We start from the raw sequence: 15689 nt of genomic DNA, 5'->3' as shown, positions 1-15689 counted from the left end.
CCCTTAATATTTGGAAACCACATGCAGTGATGATGAAAACTCTACAGAATAAAGGGCCATCCCAGCAGCACGGAAGGCGCTGCAGTGAGGTGTTCTGGGGACACGGGGTGCTGGGGTACAATCCTTCCCGCTGTGCCATGCATTCAGCTTATCCTGTCAGCAGTCACCCGCCCTCTCACCGGAGGCTCGCGGTCAGTCACCAGGCAGTGAACAGGTGGCACCAATGAGGACGGCACAGGACCAGCGAGTGGCCGCCATGGTGTCGCCATGCACCAGAACTGACTCAACAGCCCCTAACAGAACAAATGACAATCTTTACCGAAGCAAGCAGGCACAGTTTTCTTCCATGAAGCAGGTGGTGGGTTCAAACTACAGACCTTTCAGTTAATTGCAGAGCCTTCTAACCACTAAGACAACTCAAAACACCATTTTAAACAGAATGGACCCTGGATGAGATGGATTGACTCAGTGTCTGGGGTAGTGGGGGCAGGTATGTCAGAGACGACGAAGTGGGCTCAGAATAGAGCAGGGTTCACAGAATGAGTCACAGTGACCCGATGGCACATAACAACACCAGATCCTCAATGGATGGTTATTTTTGCTGAGTTCCTAAGAGCAGGGACATTCCTATTATCTCGGGAGTTTCACAGTCATAGCCGTATGTGATTGAAAGCCATCTTCAGAAGCTTGACCTATAGGCCTCTTCCTTTTTCAATTTCTTCCAGTAGAAATGCTTTTTGAAGAAATTGATATATACAAGCATTGAACTCTGCAGACCTTAAGTGAGAAAACTGGAGACAGGCAGAATCATCCTGAGGAATTGCTATCAGAGGCTGAAGTCAAGATCTGAAAGGTGGGATCTTGCCCTGTGTGTGGAAACAGCTGTATGATATGTACTGGGCAGGGTGAACTGCTCTTGTGGGAGTGGTAATGAACTTGAAGGAGCTCAGGTGAGGGGGAGCTTAAACACTCAGCTATAAATGAAAAGTCTACAGTTTGAGCTCACCGGTGACTCTGTGGGAGAAACGCATTGCCTTTGAGCTGGAAGCTCCCACAGCTGACCCTCCAGCGTGCCTTGGGGAGACTAGCCATCTGCTCCTGTGGAGATTCACAGCCTTGGGGACCCTATGAGGCCGTAATGCCCTGTCCTATAGGGTCAATGCAAGTTTGAATTGACTTGAATGCACAACAGCAACGAACTTGACTGGAGCCCCTCTTGTTCTTCTCCAGGGCACTCATTTATGAGGTGATAGATTGTAGATAATCAAAGGAGGTCTCCTCAACATCCTTGGATTAGTTAAAACTAATCCGGTGCTTCCTGTGGCATCTCAGCATGAGCTAACCCAGCCTTTGGCAGTTTGGATTCACTGTTGGGAGCTGGATGAGGCAGTCTCTTCCCACTAAGCATTACAGCCTGGAAACAGGTGGAAACAGGGTGAATGGCCTCCACACATAGGAGCAAACCCCAAGGCAGTGAGTGTGGACCTGTGCGGATCTGTTTGACTGACTGGGCATAGGATGCGGGTACTATTTGTTCTGCTGTACCCAGTGTCGCTACGGGTTGGAACAGACTTGACAGCATAACAGCTCCGTTCACTGGGAGTCACAGAGCTGTTGTACACGTCTTACGTGGACTATATCACTCTAGAAAGGTATTATTTCAGATTTTCTATTTCTCAGGTAAAAGTTATAAACCCATACTTTTGGGTGATACTGGGATTTAATTGTGTCTCTACAACTGTGTGATGTAAATCCTGCCTCCATTCCTGTGGTTATAATCGCACTTGAATCCTGCCTCCATTCCTGTGGTTATAATCGCACTTGAGAATGACTGATCTTTGTTATAATAATCAGGCAATATTATTACAGCGCCTTTGGATCCCTCTCTTTTAAGATCTAAAGGAGCAGATGAAACAAGCAGGCACAGATGGGAAAGCAGATACCACGCCACATGACACCTCCAAGAAACCAAGAACAGAGGCAGGGAGCTTCCCCCAGAACAGACAGCATTTCCCAAGACAGCATCCTGAAGCCCCACTGCCAGCCTCCTAACGTGTGAGGAAGTACACTCTTGCTCACTAAAGCCACCCACTGGTGGTATTTCTCTTAAGGCTTCACTAGAAAACTAAGACAGATGGTATTATAAAAATTCAGACATTCTGCCATGATGCTAAGATAATGTCACAGTGAGAAGTCTTCCTAAATGATGGGAACGTCTCTATCAGAAGGACCGTATTTCCTCCAACTCAGCTTGTTTCCAGAAGGCTCAGCAGCACGAGGAGCAGTACAAAGACGACACAGGATGCTGACTTCTCCCACCGTTCTCAGATAAGCACTAGTTGAGTCATTCCTTGCCCTCATCGAGGCGTGTGTAGCCCTCCATTGTCTCAGGTGATCTGAGGCCACTCCACTGGCCTGGGGCTGGTCCCTTCATCAAAAACACAAATGCTGAGCATAGGGACAGACATCGCCACAGACATCCTCAGTCCACAGTGCTCCTGCCTGCCTCACGCAGGGACACCTCCTTTTCGGTCTAAGGAGGCCTCCTGTTGGATCCTTTCAAATAGCCACAGTCTAAAGTATGAACCAGATGAATGAGATTCTGGGATTGTTTCAGGGCGTTTTTCACTTCGATCAAAGCACATGTTTAGAAACTGAAAGCTTCTATCGGCCGTCCTCCCAATTTGAGAAATGTGATGCTTGAATAGGATAATAATCTCACGGGTGACATTTCAGTGCATCTCTTGCCTCCCTCAGGATTGTTTTCTTCTCTACACTCTGCCAATCTTCTGTCTAAAACATGCTGCATTCTAGTTTCTGGTTGGTGATAATACATTTTTTTTTTAAAGAACATTTTCATTTTGTACTGGTTTGTTTACAAAGTTCATATACATTGTTTTTCATACTGGACCTTTCCCATTTCCTTTTCCCACCTCTCCCTCCACCCATCAAATTGTGTGACCCTATGAGATGGATCGATTCTATGAGTGGAGTGGTGGGAATGAGTGTGTTTGAGATGGCGAGGTTGGCACTGGACAGAACAACATTTAGGGCTCTTGTACACAGGGTTGCTACGAATCGCAAGCGACTTGATGGCACATAACAACAACAACATGATTAACACATTTCCTCCCTCCCTTGGATTCTCATACACATTTTATTAGTTCTCTATTTCTACAATAATGGTCTTATACACTATTTGTATTTGCCCATATGGGACTGAGTTAATTCACTCAGCATAATGTTCTCCAGTCCCTCCCGAATTAGGTAGTGATTTACAAAATCATTACTCCTGCATGCTGTGTAGTATTCAGTTGCGGGAATGAACCACAATTTTTCAATCCATTCGTTTGTGGTTGGACATTTGGGCTGTTCCCATGTTCTTGTGATGGTGGATAACGCTGCTATGAACTCTCGGTTTGTGTCTCAGTTCTCATTTTCTCGAGGTACATTCCTAGCAGTAGAATAGCTGGATCTTACGGTATTTCTATGTTTAGCGCTTTGAGGAAGCTCAGACTCTGTCCTGGTCCGCTTTAGATGAGCTCTTTCTTTCCCCTCCCCTCCAGTGCATCTCTAAGGAGGTCAGGGGTGGGGCTGTAGGGACACCTGTGTGCTCCAAGGTGCCACACTGGTGGGTGCTATGGGGATTGGGAGATTCTTGAGGCTACCCTGGCTGTGGATACAAGAGTGCTGTGCCGACAAGGTGACCTGTTTCTCAGCTGTCCTGCTCATAAACACAACCTCACTTTGTCCCTGGTTTGATCTAGTTATCCTAGTTTCATCTGCTGTGTCTTCACTGGGCTGTGCAGCTCTCCCACCTCTGGCTGAGAGGTGACATAAAAATCACAGCATATTTGTTAAGAGGTTTCAAGTTCAAGTCCTGGTTTCCCCTTACTTTTCTGGCCTAACTTTCACCACCTGTAAAGTACTGTTCCTAGTACATACCTTCTTGGATTGCTGTCCATGTTAAAATGAAATGGTATGCACCAAGGACTTTGCATTGTGACAAGCACATTGTCAGTACTCAAGATCTGTCTGTTATTCTTATCTCAGATCTTGACACCAGATTATCAGTATCCTTCTTGAAAAGATCATAAACTATAATTGACATTCTGAGCAAATCAGGGATGATAGTGTCCTAGTCCTTTAGCAGGGAGCGCATTTACATCCTACAGAATCACGTTTTCATGGTCTTGTGTTAGATGCTATGCGTTAGCTCTGATTCACAGGGACTCTGTACGACAGATAAAAACCCTGTCCAATCCTGCACCAGCCTCATGGTCTCTGCTGGGCTTCAACTCACCATTGCTATTGCTATGGCAACCATCTCCTGAGGGTCTTCCTCTCTTTCCTTGATCTCTTACCTTCCCAAGCATCTCATAGTCTAGATATCACTCTCTCAAGAAAAATGACATTTTTATTGACCAGTTGTTTGGGCAAAACAACTATGTGAGCACATAGGTGAATGCTATGTGAGCACATTCAGCCAACATGTAAATGAGAACTGACCCAAGAGTGACCAGTGAGTCATGTCCTGTCATCACTCCTGAAACTCACATCTCCTTCATGCCATAAAACTCAGTCATTTAATTCTGAAATAAGACCTTAATGAAACGTGAAGAGTTGATGTGGCTGTTTTTTTAGGTGCTGTCAAATCAACTTAGACTCATAGCGACTCTGCGAACCCTCCCCTATCCTTCACTGTTGTCACCATGTCTGATAGACTCAGACCCATTGCTGCAGACACTGTGTCAATCCATTTTGCTGAGAGTCTTCCTCTCTGTCTCTAACTCTCCAGCTTACACGTGTTATGCTCTTCTCTAAGGACTGACCCCTCCTGACAACATGCCTAAAATATGTGAGACACAGTTTCATGATCTTGGCCTTTAAAGAACATCCTGGTTGTAATTTATCCAAGACAGACTTGTTTGTTCTTTTGGCAGTCCAGGCAATATCCAGTACTATTCTCCAACACCACAACTCAAAGGCATCACTTCTTCTTCCAATATCCTTATTTGTTGGCCAACGTTCACATGCATAGGAAGCAACTGGAAATGCCATGGCTTTAATCAAGGGCATTTAGTCTTTGAACTGATATTTTTATTCCTTAGTGACAGCAACAAATGGAGTAGTCACAAAAAAAGTTTAAAAATTTACTAAACTCAGTTGAACAAATTATGTTAAGAAGTTCATACTGAGTGAGGGTGAGTGGGCAACAGGATGTATACTTGATGGACACAGGCTTGTCTCTAAAAGTTTTGGGGTGTTGTTGTGATAGTTGCACAACACTATGCTTATAAAAATATGCCACTGATTGAACACTTAAAAAACAGACAAAAAGGAAACTTTTATGTTATTGGTATTTTACGAGAATTAAAAGAAAACTTTCAAAACTAAAGATAACAGAAGTTCACACCCAGCAGTGGGATTAAGAGATTGCTGATGGTGAATCAAAATTCTTTGTTCAACAAGATCAAGTGTGATTTCTTTTATTTTTCATTTTTTTAAAAAAAGATTAAAACATTTTCTTTTAAAATGTATGTAAAAATATTACCTCTCTCTTTTAATCAAGTAATGAGAAGATAAAGGACAATGCAAGTACGGCAACAGGCGATGGGGTAGAACTTGGTGTGAGGAGCAAGTGGTTTGGACCAGATGGAGTTGAGGATCTTGGCTTCATTCTTCATGACGTTGGTGATTCCAAGACTTGAGTGACTGTTGGTGTGTTCCTCTGCAGAGCTGAGGGTGTGCTGCCCTGTTGAAGTGAACTCAGGAGTGATTGGTTGAGTCCATTCTGTCCCTTTTTGTGGCCTTTGATTTCTAGGTTGTTCCTTGCAGAGTTTGATGATACATCTACTTGGGGGTGGGGGTGGTCATTTATAATTTGTTTAGTCCAAAGACTTTATGGGATATTTGGCTTTTATCTCAATATTCTAATTGGATATATGGCATCGTTTGGACAGGTGCTGTTGAGTCTGACTCATTGTGACCCCACATATACTGCCTGGTCCTTTACGTGAGCCCACTGTGCCAATCCATCTTGTCGAGAGTCTTCCTGTATTTCACTGACCCTTTACTTTTCTGAGCATGATGTCCTCATCTATATCTGGTGCTTCTTGATAACATGACCCAAGTATGTGAGACAAAGTCTTAATATCTGTGCTTCTGAGATGATTTATTTGTTATTCTGGCAATGTTCTTCACCAACTTCATGATTCAAAGGAGTCAGCTTTGATCTTTCTTTTTTGTTATTCAGTTATCTTGTGCATATAAGGCAACTGGAAATATCTTAGATTCGGTCAAATTCATTCCAGTCCTCAAACTGACATTCCTGTTCTTCAACACTTTAAAGAGGACTTTTGTAGCATATTTGTTCAATAAAACAAAGTTTGATTTCTTGACTACTGCTTCCCCCAACATTAATTTTAACTCCAAGTGAAATAAAATCCTTGTCAACTTTTAGCTTTCCTCCATTTATCATAATACTGCTCATTGGTCCAAGTGTGTAGACTTATGTTTTTTTTTATGTTGAAGTGGAATCCATACCACAGGCTGCAGTCTTTGATCTGCATGAATAAGTCCTTTAAGTCTCCTTCACTTTTAGCAAGCAAGGTTATGTTATTTGCATATCATAAGTTGTTAATTAATTAGTCTTCTTCAGTTCTAATGCTGTGTTCATTTGCTCCAACTACTCATCTCAAATTCTAGTAGCTGGCTATTCTAGCTGACACAGGGGAAGGATACTGGACCCAACAGTTGTTACTACTGTTCTCCATCCTTCACTACTTCTCAAGGAAAGCTGACGCTGCAGAAGCTGACACTGGCATGAAACCTATCTCACTGACTCCTTCCTTCAAGATTGTGACATTTACTATCTACTTTTAAGAGGAGAGAAATCTAGTAGTGTGGTAACTGCTCTCTTCACCCAAAAGCCATGCTTCTCTGACAGTTCAAATCCACCAGAAGCTCCAAGAGATAAAGGTGAGCAGTCTATTCACCTCTCTACTAAAGGTATTATTCCATATGAAAAAAGAAAAATGATGGGCAGTCTCCTCTCATGTGATTTACAGCCTCCAAAACTCTGGAAGAGAGGGTCAGCTATGAGTCAATGGCAATTAATCTTAAAAAATAAAGATTAATCTCAGCTTCTCAATTTTGACATGTTTTAATAGACATAGTGAAACTTAGATTCTTTAGCTAAGAGTGTTGGGTAATTTTCACTTACATAATTTTTCATACTTTGTACTATGCTAATTTACCTCCCCAGCACCCAGTTTTGGTTTAGCCATGGAACTAGAACTCATTATTATTTTTCTTTCTCTAACCAACCGTGTGTAAGCCCAACGCCCCCACTGTCTTCACTCAGTTTTATTTGTGTAATTCAAGATGACATCGCAAAAACATCTCTTCTGTTCTACCATCTGCCTAACTTATCTCTTCTAGACTCCCAAGTCTTTCCCTGCTTTCTAATAAAAGTTTTATTTTTAAATGTCTTTAAATTTACAGAAAAGTTAATCAAAAGATTTACAGTGGGAAAGTTCTCCTGTGCCCTAACCCAGTTTCCTCTGTAGTTAGCACCTCACACTGTTGATATTTCTGTCCTGTGCTGCTGCGTTGATGCTGACTATGGAGACACCATGTGATGAAGTAGGGTTGTCTTGTTGGTTTTCCTGGCTGTAACCTTTGTGTGTCGCTCTCTGTTAGCCAAGATGGTAAGGAGTTGAGCTGCCACCTAATTGAATTTACCAAATGCTTTTCAGGAGAAAGATGTGCAGTCTCCTCTGACATGATTTACAGCCTCTGAAAATCTACTGGAGGCTTATCCATGAGTGAGTTCCTACAGCATGACAATGAGGGAATAAGTGAATCTTTATGGTAGAAGATGACCAGGTGTTTTATTTGTTCAGTAGAGACTTTGCATAGATTTGAACTGCATTACTGTGATATGTTTCTGTACACTAAGACACTAACTTTGGAATACAAGCATATCTCAAAGATGTTACAGATTCTGTTCTGGGCCACTATACTGAAGCTAATATAGCAATAAAGTGAGTGACATGATTTTTCTGGTTTTTCACTGAAAAGGAAAGTAATGTTTACACTATAGTGCATAATTTTGGGGGCTCTAAACCAAAAGATCTCTGGTTAGAATCCACCAGGACCTCTGAGGGTGACTATGGACTATCCCTCCCGTCTTCATAAGAACGGAGCATCCCATGGACCGCCAAAAGAACAAATACATTTGTCTCAGAAAGGGTGCTTCTTAGAGGCTGAGATGGTGGAACTTTGTTTCACACCCTTTGACCATGTTTTTCAAGAGGGATCTTTTCAGGTAAAGAACATCAGGAAGTTAGTGGTATAAACTCACCAGTTGTCGCACAGGAGCAAGGTGAGGCAGTCTGGGTCTGCGAGGCTGTGCAGCCTGAGGAGCTCTGTGCAGGTGATTCCATAGGAGTTCTGCTCGTCAGCCTGGACTCAACAGCAGACGGTTTGTTTTAGTTACTGGTTCTTTTTCTGTTGTATCTTAGTTTTACCTTAACATTGAAGACACATAACACATGGGTAGGTGTAGAGAACAGACTTTTCTCTCTTGCTTTCTGTAGGTTGAAAGTCCAAATCAGAGTAGGAGCCATGGGATTCTGCCCGGGGCCTCTCACTTATTCTGGTGCCTGTGGGCCAGATTTGGTGTTCCTTTGCTGTGGACAGGTCCTTGTAGGATTTCAAGTGTGATTGTGTGTGTATTCTCCTCTCAGAATGGAGCAGGATTGGAACTTATTCAAGAACAACCTCAATCATGTGTTGTTGTTAAGTACTGTGGAGTCGATTATGACTCATTGCAACCCTACTGGCAACAGATCAGAGCCTTGTCCTCTCCTGCTCCTTTTGACAGTCTCAAATACTCAAGCTTATTGTTGCAATGACTCTGTGTTGATTCATCTTATTGAAGGTTTTCTCTCTCATGGACTTGCTACCTTGCCAACCATGATTTCTTTTTCCAAGGACTGATCTCTTCTGAAAGCATGTCAAAGTATGTGAGTCTTAGACAACTCATAGCAACCCTGTGAACGAAAGACCTGAACTCTTGTATAACTTTCATCATTTCTTCAACTTCATAGGGTTTCCAGAGACAAGCTATTTCAGAAGTGGATGCTACTCCTGCTTCCAAGCTTGTTTTAATTGGGGAGCTCCACCAAGTACTGTCCACCATGAGTAACCATTATTGCATTTGGCACCTCAGTGTCATAGTGTTCAGCATCACAGCAACCCGAGTTACCTCTACCACTTAAAATAATTTTTGACCAAAACCAATTAAAACCAGGCCCAAGGAACCCACCTTTGGCTCGGTAGCATCACTTTCTGTCCACTAGGCCAACTGAGCTCTATGTTGTTGTTATCGTTATGTGTTGTTGTTGTTGTTAAGTGCTGTTGAGTTGCAGGCGACTCATAGTGACCCTATGAAAGAGAGTCCTCGACACTTGGGTGCCTTTCACCTTCTCTCCACGTTCACAGGGTTTTTGGAGGCAAGCTATTATGGAAGTGGATGCCACTCCTCCTTCCAAGTTTGTTTTAATCGGGGAGCTCCACCAAACACTATCCACATTGGGGCATTGGGTAGCCAACCATTAATGCATTTGACACATCAGTGTCACAGTGTTCAGCCTCACAGCAAGCACAAGTGACCGCGGTATGGCAACTTGTACACCAGGGCTATACGACCTAGAGGAATTCGTTAAGTGTAGTCCATATTATATTCTGTGCTCTTTACTAATACCACTATATCTTTTGGAAGCAGGAGGGGCAGCCACTTCCTAAACAACATGCCTCTGGAAACACTATGAACTTTGAGAAATGACAGTAGTTATAGAAAGGCTTCAGGTCTTTTGTTCATAGGGTCTCTATGAGTCATGCTCAACTTGACAGCAATCAACAACAACAACTCGGTAACAGAGAAAAAAATCCCACACAAACAAACAACAAACCTCCCAATAGAGTTATGTTTACAGCTATGGGAGTTAAGATGACCACAGTTCTTTGGGAGCTTAAAAAAAAAATTCAATCTGTAGCAGTTTAACTTTGAAAAAGAATTCTTATAGTTTATTTTTTAGATTCCATCTCAAACTTTTTGATCTCAGCAGCCCTGGGCATCCTTGGAAATTAGAGGATCCCAAAGAGGTTTTGTCTGTATGTTTCATGTCTATAAATACTTGCTGTGCTAGAAATGAAAGTCAAGCAAAATTTTAAAACACAAGAATTCACAATGGTGCATTCTGTTAGCTACACGAGCCTCTAGAAATATGTATACTTGAGAGAAAAAGAGGTGAAAAGAGCAATTGACCTGTTTATTCAAGAATATAAAAGGAATAAAAAGGCTCTCTGTCGATGTAGTGTATTAAGTGTTCTGCTGCAGTTATAGACGCAGCCCTGATGTACTCATCAATCTATGCCAGGAAATTTGGCGGACAGCTGCCCGGCCAGCAGATTGGAAGAGGTTCATATTTGTTCACTTTCCTAAGAAAGATGATCCAACAGAATGTGGGAACTATGGAACAATGTTATTACTATCACATGTAAGCAAAATACAGAGGATCATCTAAAAAATGGCTAGAACAGTAACATAGATAGGAAACTATCAGAAGTTCGAGCAGGATTTAGAAGAGGTGGTAGTACCAGGAATATTATTGCTTATGTCAGTCAGATGGATTAAGGCTGAAAATAAAGAATACCAGAAAACTATCTATTTGTGCTTCATTGACTATGCAAAGGTATTTGACTGTGTGGATCATAACAAGTTATGGCTAAGATTGAGAAAAATAGGAATCCTAAAGCACTTAGTTGTGTTCATGCAAGACCTATACCTAGGCGAGGAGGCTGTTGTGTGAACAGAGCAATGGAACGCTACATGGTTTCAAATCAGGAAAGGAGTCTATCAGGGTTGTATCCTCTCTCCATATCTATTCAATCTACATGCTGAGCAAGCCATTCTAGAAGCTAGACTCTGTGAAGAGGAATGTGGCATCAGGATCTGAGGGAGACTCGTCAATAACATGTTATACAGACAACACAACCTTGCTTGCTGAAAGTGAGGAGGACTTGAAGCACTTGTTGAAGAAGATCAAAGAATACAGCTTTCAGTATGGATTGCATCTCAATGTCAAGAAAACAAAGATTCTTATCACTGGACTGATAGGTAACACCATGATAGATGGAGAAAAGATTAAAACTGTCAACAACTTCATCTTACTTGGAACCACAATTAACACCCTTGGTACCAACAGTTAGGTGATGCACCACACTTCAAAAAGCTGCATTTAGGGACCTCTTCAAATTATTGAGGGTTAATGATGTCAGTTTGAGGACTAAAGTGCTTCTAATTCAGGCCATGGTCTTTCTGATCATTTGTTGTGCATCTGAGAGCTGGATAATGAATAAGGATGACAGAAGAAGAAGTGATGCCTTTGAGCTGTGGTGTTGGAGAAAATTGCTGAATATTCCATGGATTGCTAAACGAACAAAACCACACACACACACACACGCCCAAATATGTCTTAGAGGGGGACAATCAGAGTGCTCTTTGGAGGCAATCATGACGAGGCCTCACCTCACATTTTGGGCATGTTGCTAGGAGGGACTATCCTTTGGCGAGGGACATAATACGTGAAAAGATAGAGAGTTGGCAAAGGAGAGGGAGACCCTTGGTGAATTGCACTGACATGGTGAATGCTGCGATAGGCTCTAACTTGTTAGGAAGTGTGAGGATGGCACAGGATGGGACAGGGTTTAGATCTGTTGTTCATAAGGTTGCTATGGGTCATACTCAACTTGATGGCACCTAACAGCAGCAGCAACAACAACAACAACTAATTAAAGGTCAGTGGTTTGAACCCAGCAGCTGCTTCTCTGGAGAAAGATGAAGTTTGCCCCCATAAAGACTTACTTAGAGTCTCAAACCTGATGTGAAGGCATCATGAGTCAGAACTTAGTCAAGGGCAGTGGGTTTGGTATTTGGTATTACAAAAGCAAAATCGTTTTTACCTTGAAAATCCCATGGGAAGGATTGGGGAAGAGCCCTGCATTCTTGAGAACACTGTCAGAACCAAGGTAGTCCTCCAGTGATTACTTCCTGAGTGAGTTTTTCCTTGATGCTGGAATTTCAGGTGGCCGGGCAATGGGAAAACACTGCGCACTTCCTTGGTGCCTAAGACCTCATCTGGGTCCCTACTCCACCTCTACATCACACAATCCTAAGTTTCTAAAAAAGCCTTATTTAATGTGGGTGAGTCTTGAGGGGACTCGGGGAGCTTAGGGTAAGGGTTGCACTGCTTACTCAAAATCATACAATTGGACCCCACCAGGTCCTTAGCAGGAGAAAGATGGGCAGTCTCTGCCCTGCGATCAACTGCCTCTGAACACCCACTGTCATGTCAGTGACGGGCCTGACTCTACGGTACACAACAACAACAACGTTCTTCTCCATGAACCGGCTTCCGCTGCGCTCTGGTGGTGTAGTCACTGGGAGTTGTTCTGCTGACCCAGGCAGATACCTCGCTGCTGATTCAAATCCACCAGCAGATCCACAGGAGAAAGATGATAAATCTCTACGCTTGTGAAAAGCTGTTGGAGGGTCAGCTCTGAGTCAGCTCCAAGTTGATGACAATGACTTTGAGGGTTGTTTTTGGTTTCTTAGTAACAAGCCCAAAAAGCATGTGAGGCGTTCTCACCATCCTTGCCTTTAGGGAACCCTCTAGATGAACTTCATGCAAGATGGAGTTATTTCTTCTTCTCCAGGCCCATGATAGATTCCGTTAGTTTCTCTCACCAGTGGTGGAGGCTTTCGGAGGCTGTAGTATTTTATGAGAGCAGATCAACAGTTCTTCCTCCAGCAGAGCCACTGCGTTGGCTCAAAGCACCAGCCTTTTAATCAGAAGTGGAAAGCGTAACCACTCATCCCCTCGCCTCCTTGGCATCATCACCATCTGGAAACTCAATACTTGAAGTCAGTGTTGGAATCACCAGCTCAGTGTTGCCACAGTACTGCGGTGTGAAATTCCCTCTCTGAATAGTTTTACATGAAATCTTGGGGTTTTCTGTCATGTTTCTCGGTGGTCCTGTCAACCCAGTACAACTTAAGAGAATACTTACCACACGTACCCTGTCCTGTTCCTCTTTTCTTAAACATAGTCTTTGAATAGAGCCGTGATAATAGAGAAAAGCATCTTAATTATGCCACCAATTATTTTGGCAGATGTTTCTGGTAGCTCCCATGTATACACCGATGAAGCCGAAGACCTGACTCTATCCCTTTCCTTCTTTTTCAGAGAGCTATTTTGAGCCACCAGGGCCATTTGATCGATATGTGCTTGCAAACCCTGGAGAAGAAGTCACCCTCAGCTGTGAGCTTCAGGACGTCAAGCCAGTCGAAACAGTTGTGTGGGAAAAGATCCAGCCCCAACAAATCGACCTCCTGACTTTATGTAACGTGAAGGAAGGGAGAGGCTCCCTTTCAAAGTACCGAAGACCCATATATTCCACCTGCAACCAGCGGCTGATAAGCAGCTTCATCTCCATTAACCACTTAAACATCAACGACTCGGGCGTCTACCGATGCAGCTTCAAGGTCAACACGGGCGAGAATGAGACCTACCTGGCAAGACTGACAGTGACCACCCGTAATGAGGGTAAGTGGAGCCAAGGCCAGCGAGGGTCAAAATGGGGCCATGACTGCTGGGCGTTGGTTTCTGTTGTCTTGTCTTATGGCTTCATGTGACCGTTTTGTTAAAATATTTCAGTCTTTGAGTTCAGGTATGTTGGCAGTTTGGACTTGAATATTTAGTATTTCCTTCCCCCCCATTTTTTTTTTGTTTCTTCTTTTTTCACTTTTAAAAAAATTTTAATGAAAGTTTACAGAGACATAGGAAGTTTCCAGTCATTCATTGTTGCACTTTTCTCCCTGTCCACTCCTCACCCTCAATTCACTCTTCTTGAAAAGTAAAACTCTTTCACTGTTATGCAATCCCTCCCCCCAAGTCCACTCCACTGTGCAGCCTTCATTCTGGACTCATGTATTGACAATAATACCCAATCATATATCCCTTTTAAACAGTTCTTTATGTTGCTTATCTGAAACAGGAAACTCAAACCCAAACTGGTCAAATGGATTCTAAACTATAATGTTTCAATTCAAGAAGGATAGATACTTTTCCTACAAAGCCTTAGTAGGGTAGAGAGAATGGTGGTAATTGTCACGCACTATTTTATTTTTTGGTAACAGTCTTGGAAAATGCAAAGGATCATTCCTTAAAGAAGCATAACTCACCTACCGACAGTGAAGCTGCCTCTTTTGTTGCTGTTGTTAGGTGCCGTGGAGGCCACCATGACTGTAGTGACCCTAGAAACAGTCGGTCTGCCCTGGCCCTCTTCTGTGACTCCCTCTGTGCTCTGGGCCTGCTTGAGCCATTTGTTACAATCACTGTCTCAGTCCTTCTGATTGAGGGCCTTCTCTTTCCCTGACCTCCCCCTTCCCCAGATGGGGGGTCCTTTTCCCAAGGCTGCCCTTTCCTGAGAGCATTCAAATGAGTGCAGGGCTGCAGGGCGGCTTTGCCTCCACCCTGGTTGCACTGAATCCAAGACAGGCTTGTTCCTTCAGCAGTGTGTGAGGTATTCTTCCCTATACCCTTTTTAGTGTGTTGATTTATTTCTGTTTGCTTTTTAGGATATACACACAGAACATAAATCATTCCAACTCTTACTCTACGTACAATCCAGTGACAGTACTTGTTCTCTGAGTTGTCACCCATCTCAGCCCCTTTTTTTCTGAGTTGTTTCTCTCCTGTGAATATAAATTTGCTGCCTCTGAGATACTTTTGAATCTTCTTATTAGGTGTTGTCACTTTGATGCCATAAATATTGTTCTTAAAAGAGCCTAATGCTCAATGCAAAGGTTCTTTCCTAGTTAAGCTGAACCATTGTTTTAAGAAGCCTTGGGCTTTGTTGGTGTATTGCCTGCAATTGTTACAGGAGTAACCTTTTATCACCTGGAACCTTTGGTGGGTCAGAATTCTTGGGTCCAAGAACTTCACAAGCATAGAGCATGGCTCCTGGCCTATGAATTACAGTAATTCAACAACAGATCTTTTCTATTTTCTTGACCTGCGACATTCCTGACATTTTAAAGATAATTAATTTAACTAGAGTTTGAAAAAGACAAGATGTTGGCAGTCTTTTAGATATGTAACTTTAGATATGTAATTCTCCTCTTCCCAAATATGTCACAAATGTTCAGAGGTGGTAACTAGTTCTTATTACCTTACATAAGCCCTCTGGGTATTTACCGAATCAGGGCAGAGTATGAATTCAACAGGTGTTTGACCTTCAGGAGCTAGTTGGCCAAAGCTCAGTCAGTCCATTTCTGCCGACTACGGAACAGAAAGATCAAGCACCAAATTGTCTCTCCCGTTGTCATCTTTGCCATGACGGAGCCATGCAGGGGTGCACCCTGCTCCCCAAGTCCCCATTCCACTCTCTGTGAGAGTGAGGACAGCAGTGTTGGCTCTCCTAAAGTCCCAAACCCAGGGGGGATCCAGGCTCCTGCTCTGTGAGCTCTGTCAGAGGAAGGCTGTGGCAGGGACAAGCTCTCCATCAGAGGACAGGCCCAGGAAACCACTCCTTTTTATCAGTGATAAACTCTTTAT

The 15689-nt window shown here is 43.0% G+C and overlaps 1 protein-coding gene across 1 annotated transcript in view; it reads left to right on the top strand.

The window, feature by feature from the left end:
* Window positions 1-13765, top strand: part of CD226 (CD226 molecule) — a 53311-nt gene extending 39546 nt beyond the window's left edge. Inside the window, exon 3 of the mRNA XM_006892764.1 lies at window positions 13317-13765. Within this exon, the coding sequence (XP_006892826.1) occupies window positions 13317-13765 (449 nt within the window). The remainder of the gene's footprint in view (window positions 1-13316) is intronic.
* Window positions 13766-15689: the final 1924 nt, after the last annotated feature.

Source organism: Elephantulus edwardii, unplaced genomic scaffold (assembly GCF_000299155.1).
Source record: "Elephantulus edwardii isolate Elephantulus edwardi_28Jun2011 unplaced genomic scaffold, EleEdw1.0 scaffold00118, whole genome shotgun sequence".
NCBI classification, from domain to species: Eukaryota; Metazoa; Chordata; class Mammalia; order Macroscelidea; family Macroscelididae; genus Elephantulus; species Elephantulus edwardii.
This window is presented reverse-complemented; position numbering and strand designations above follow the sequence as displayed.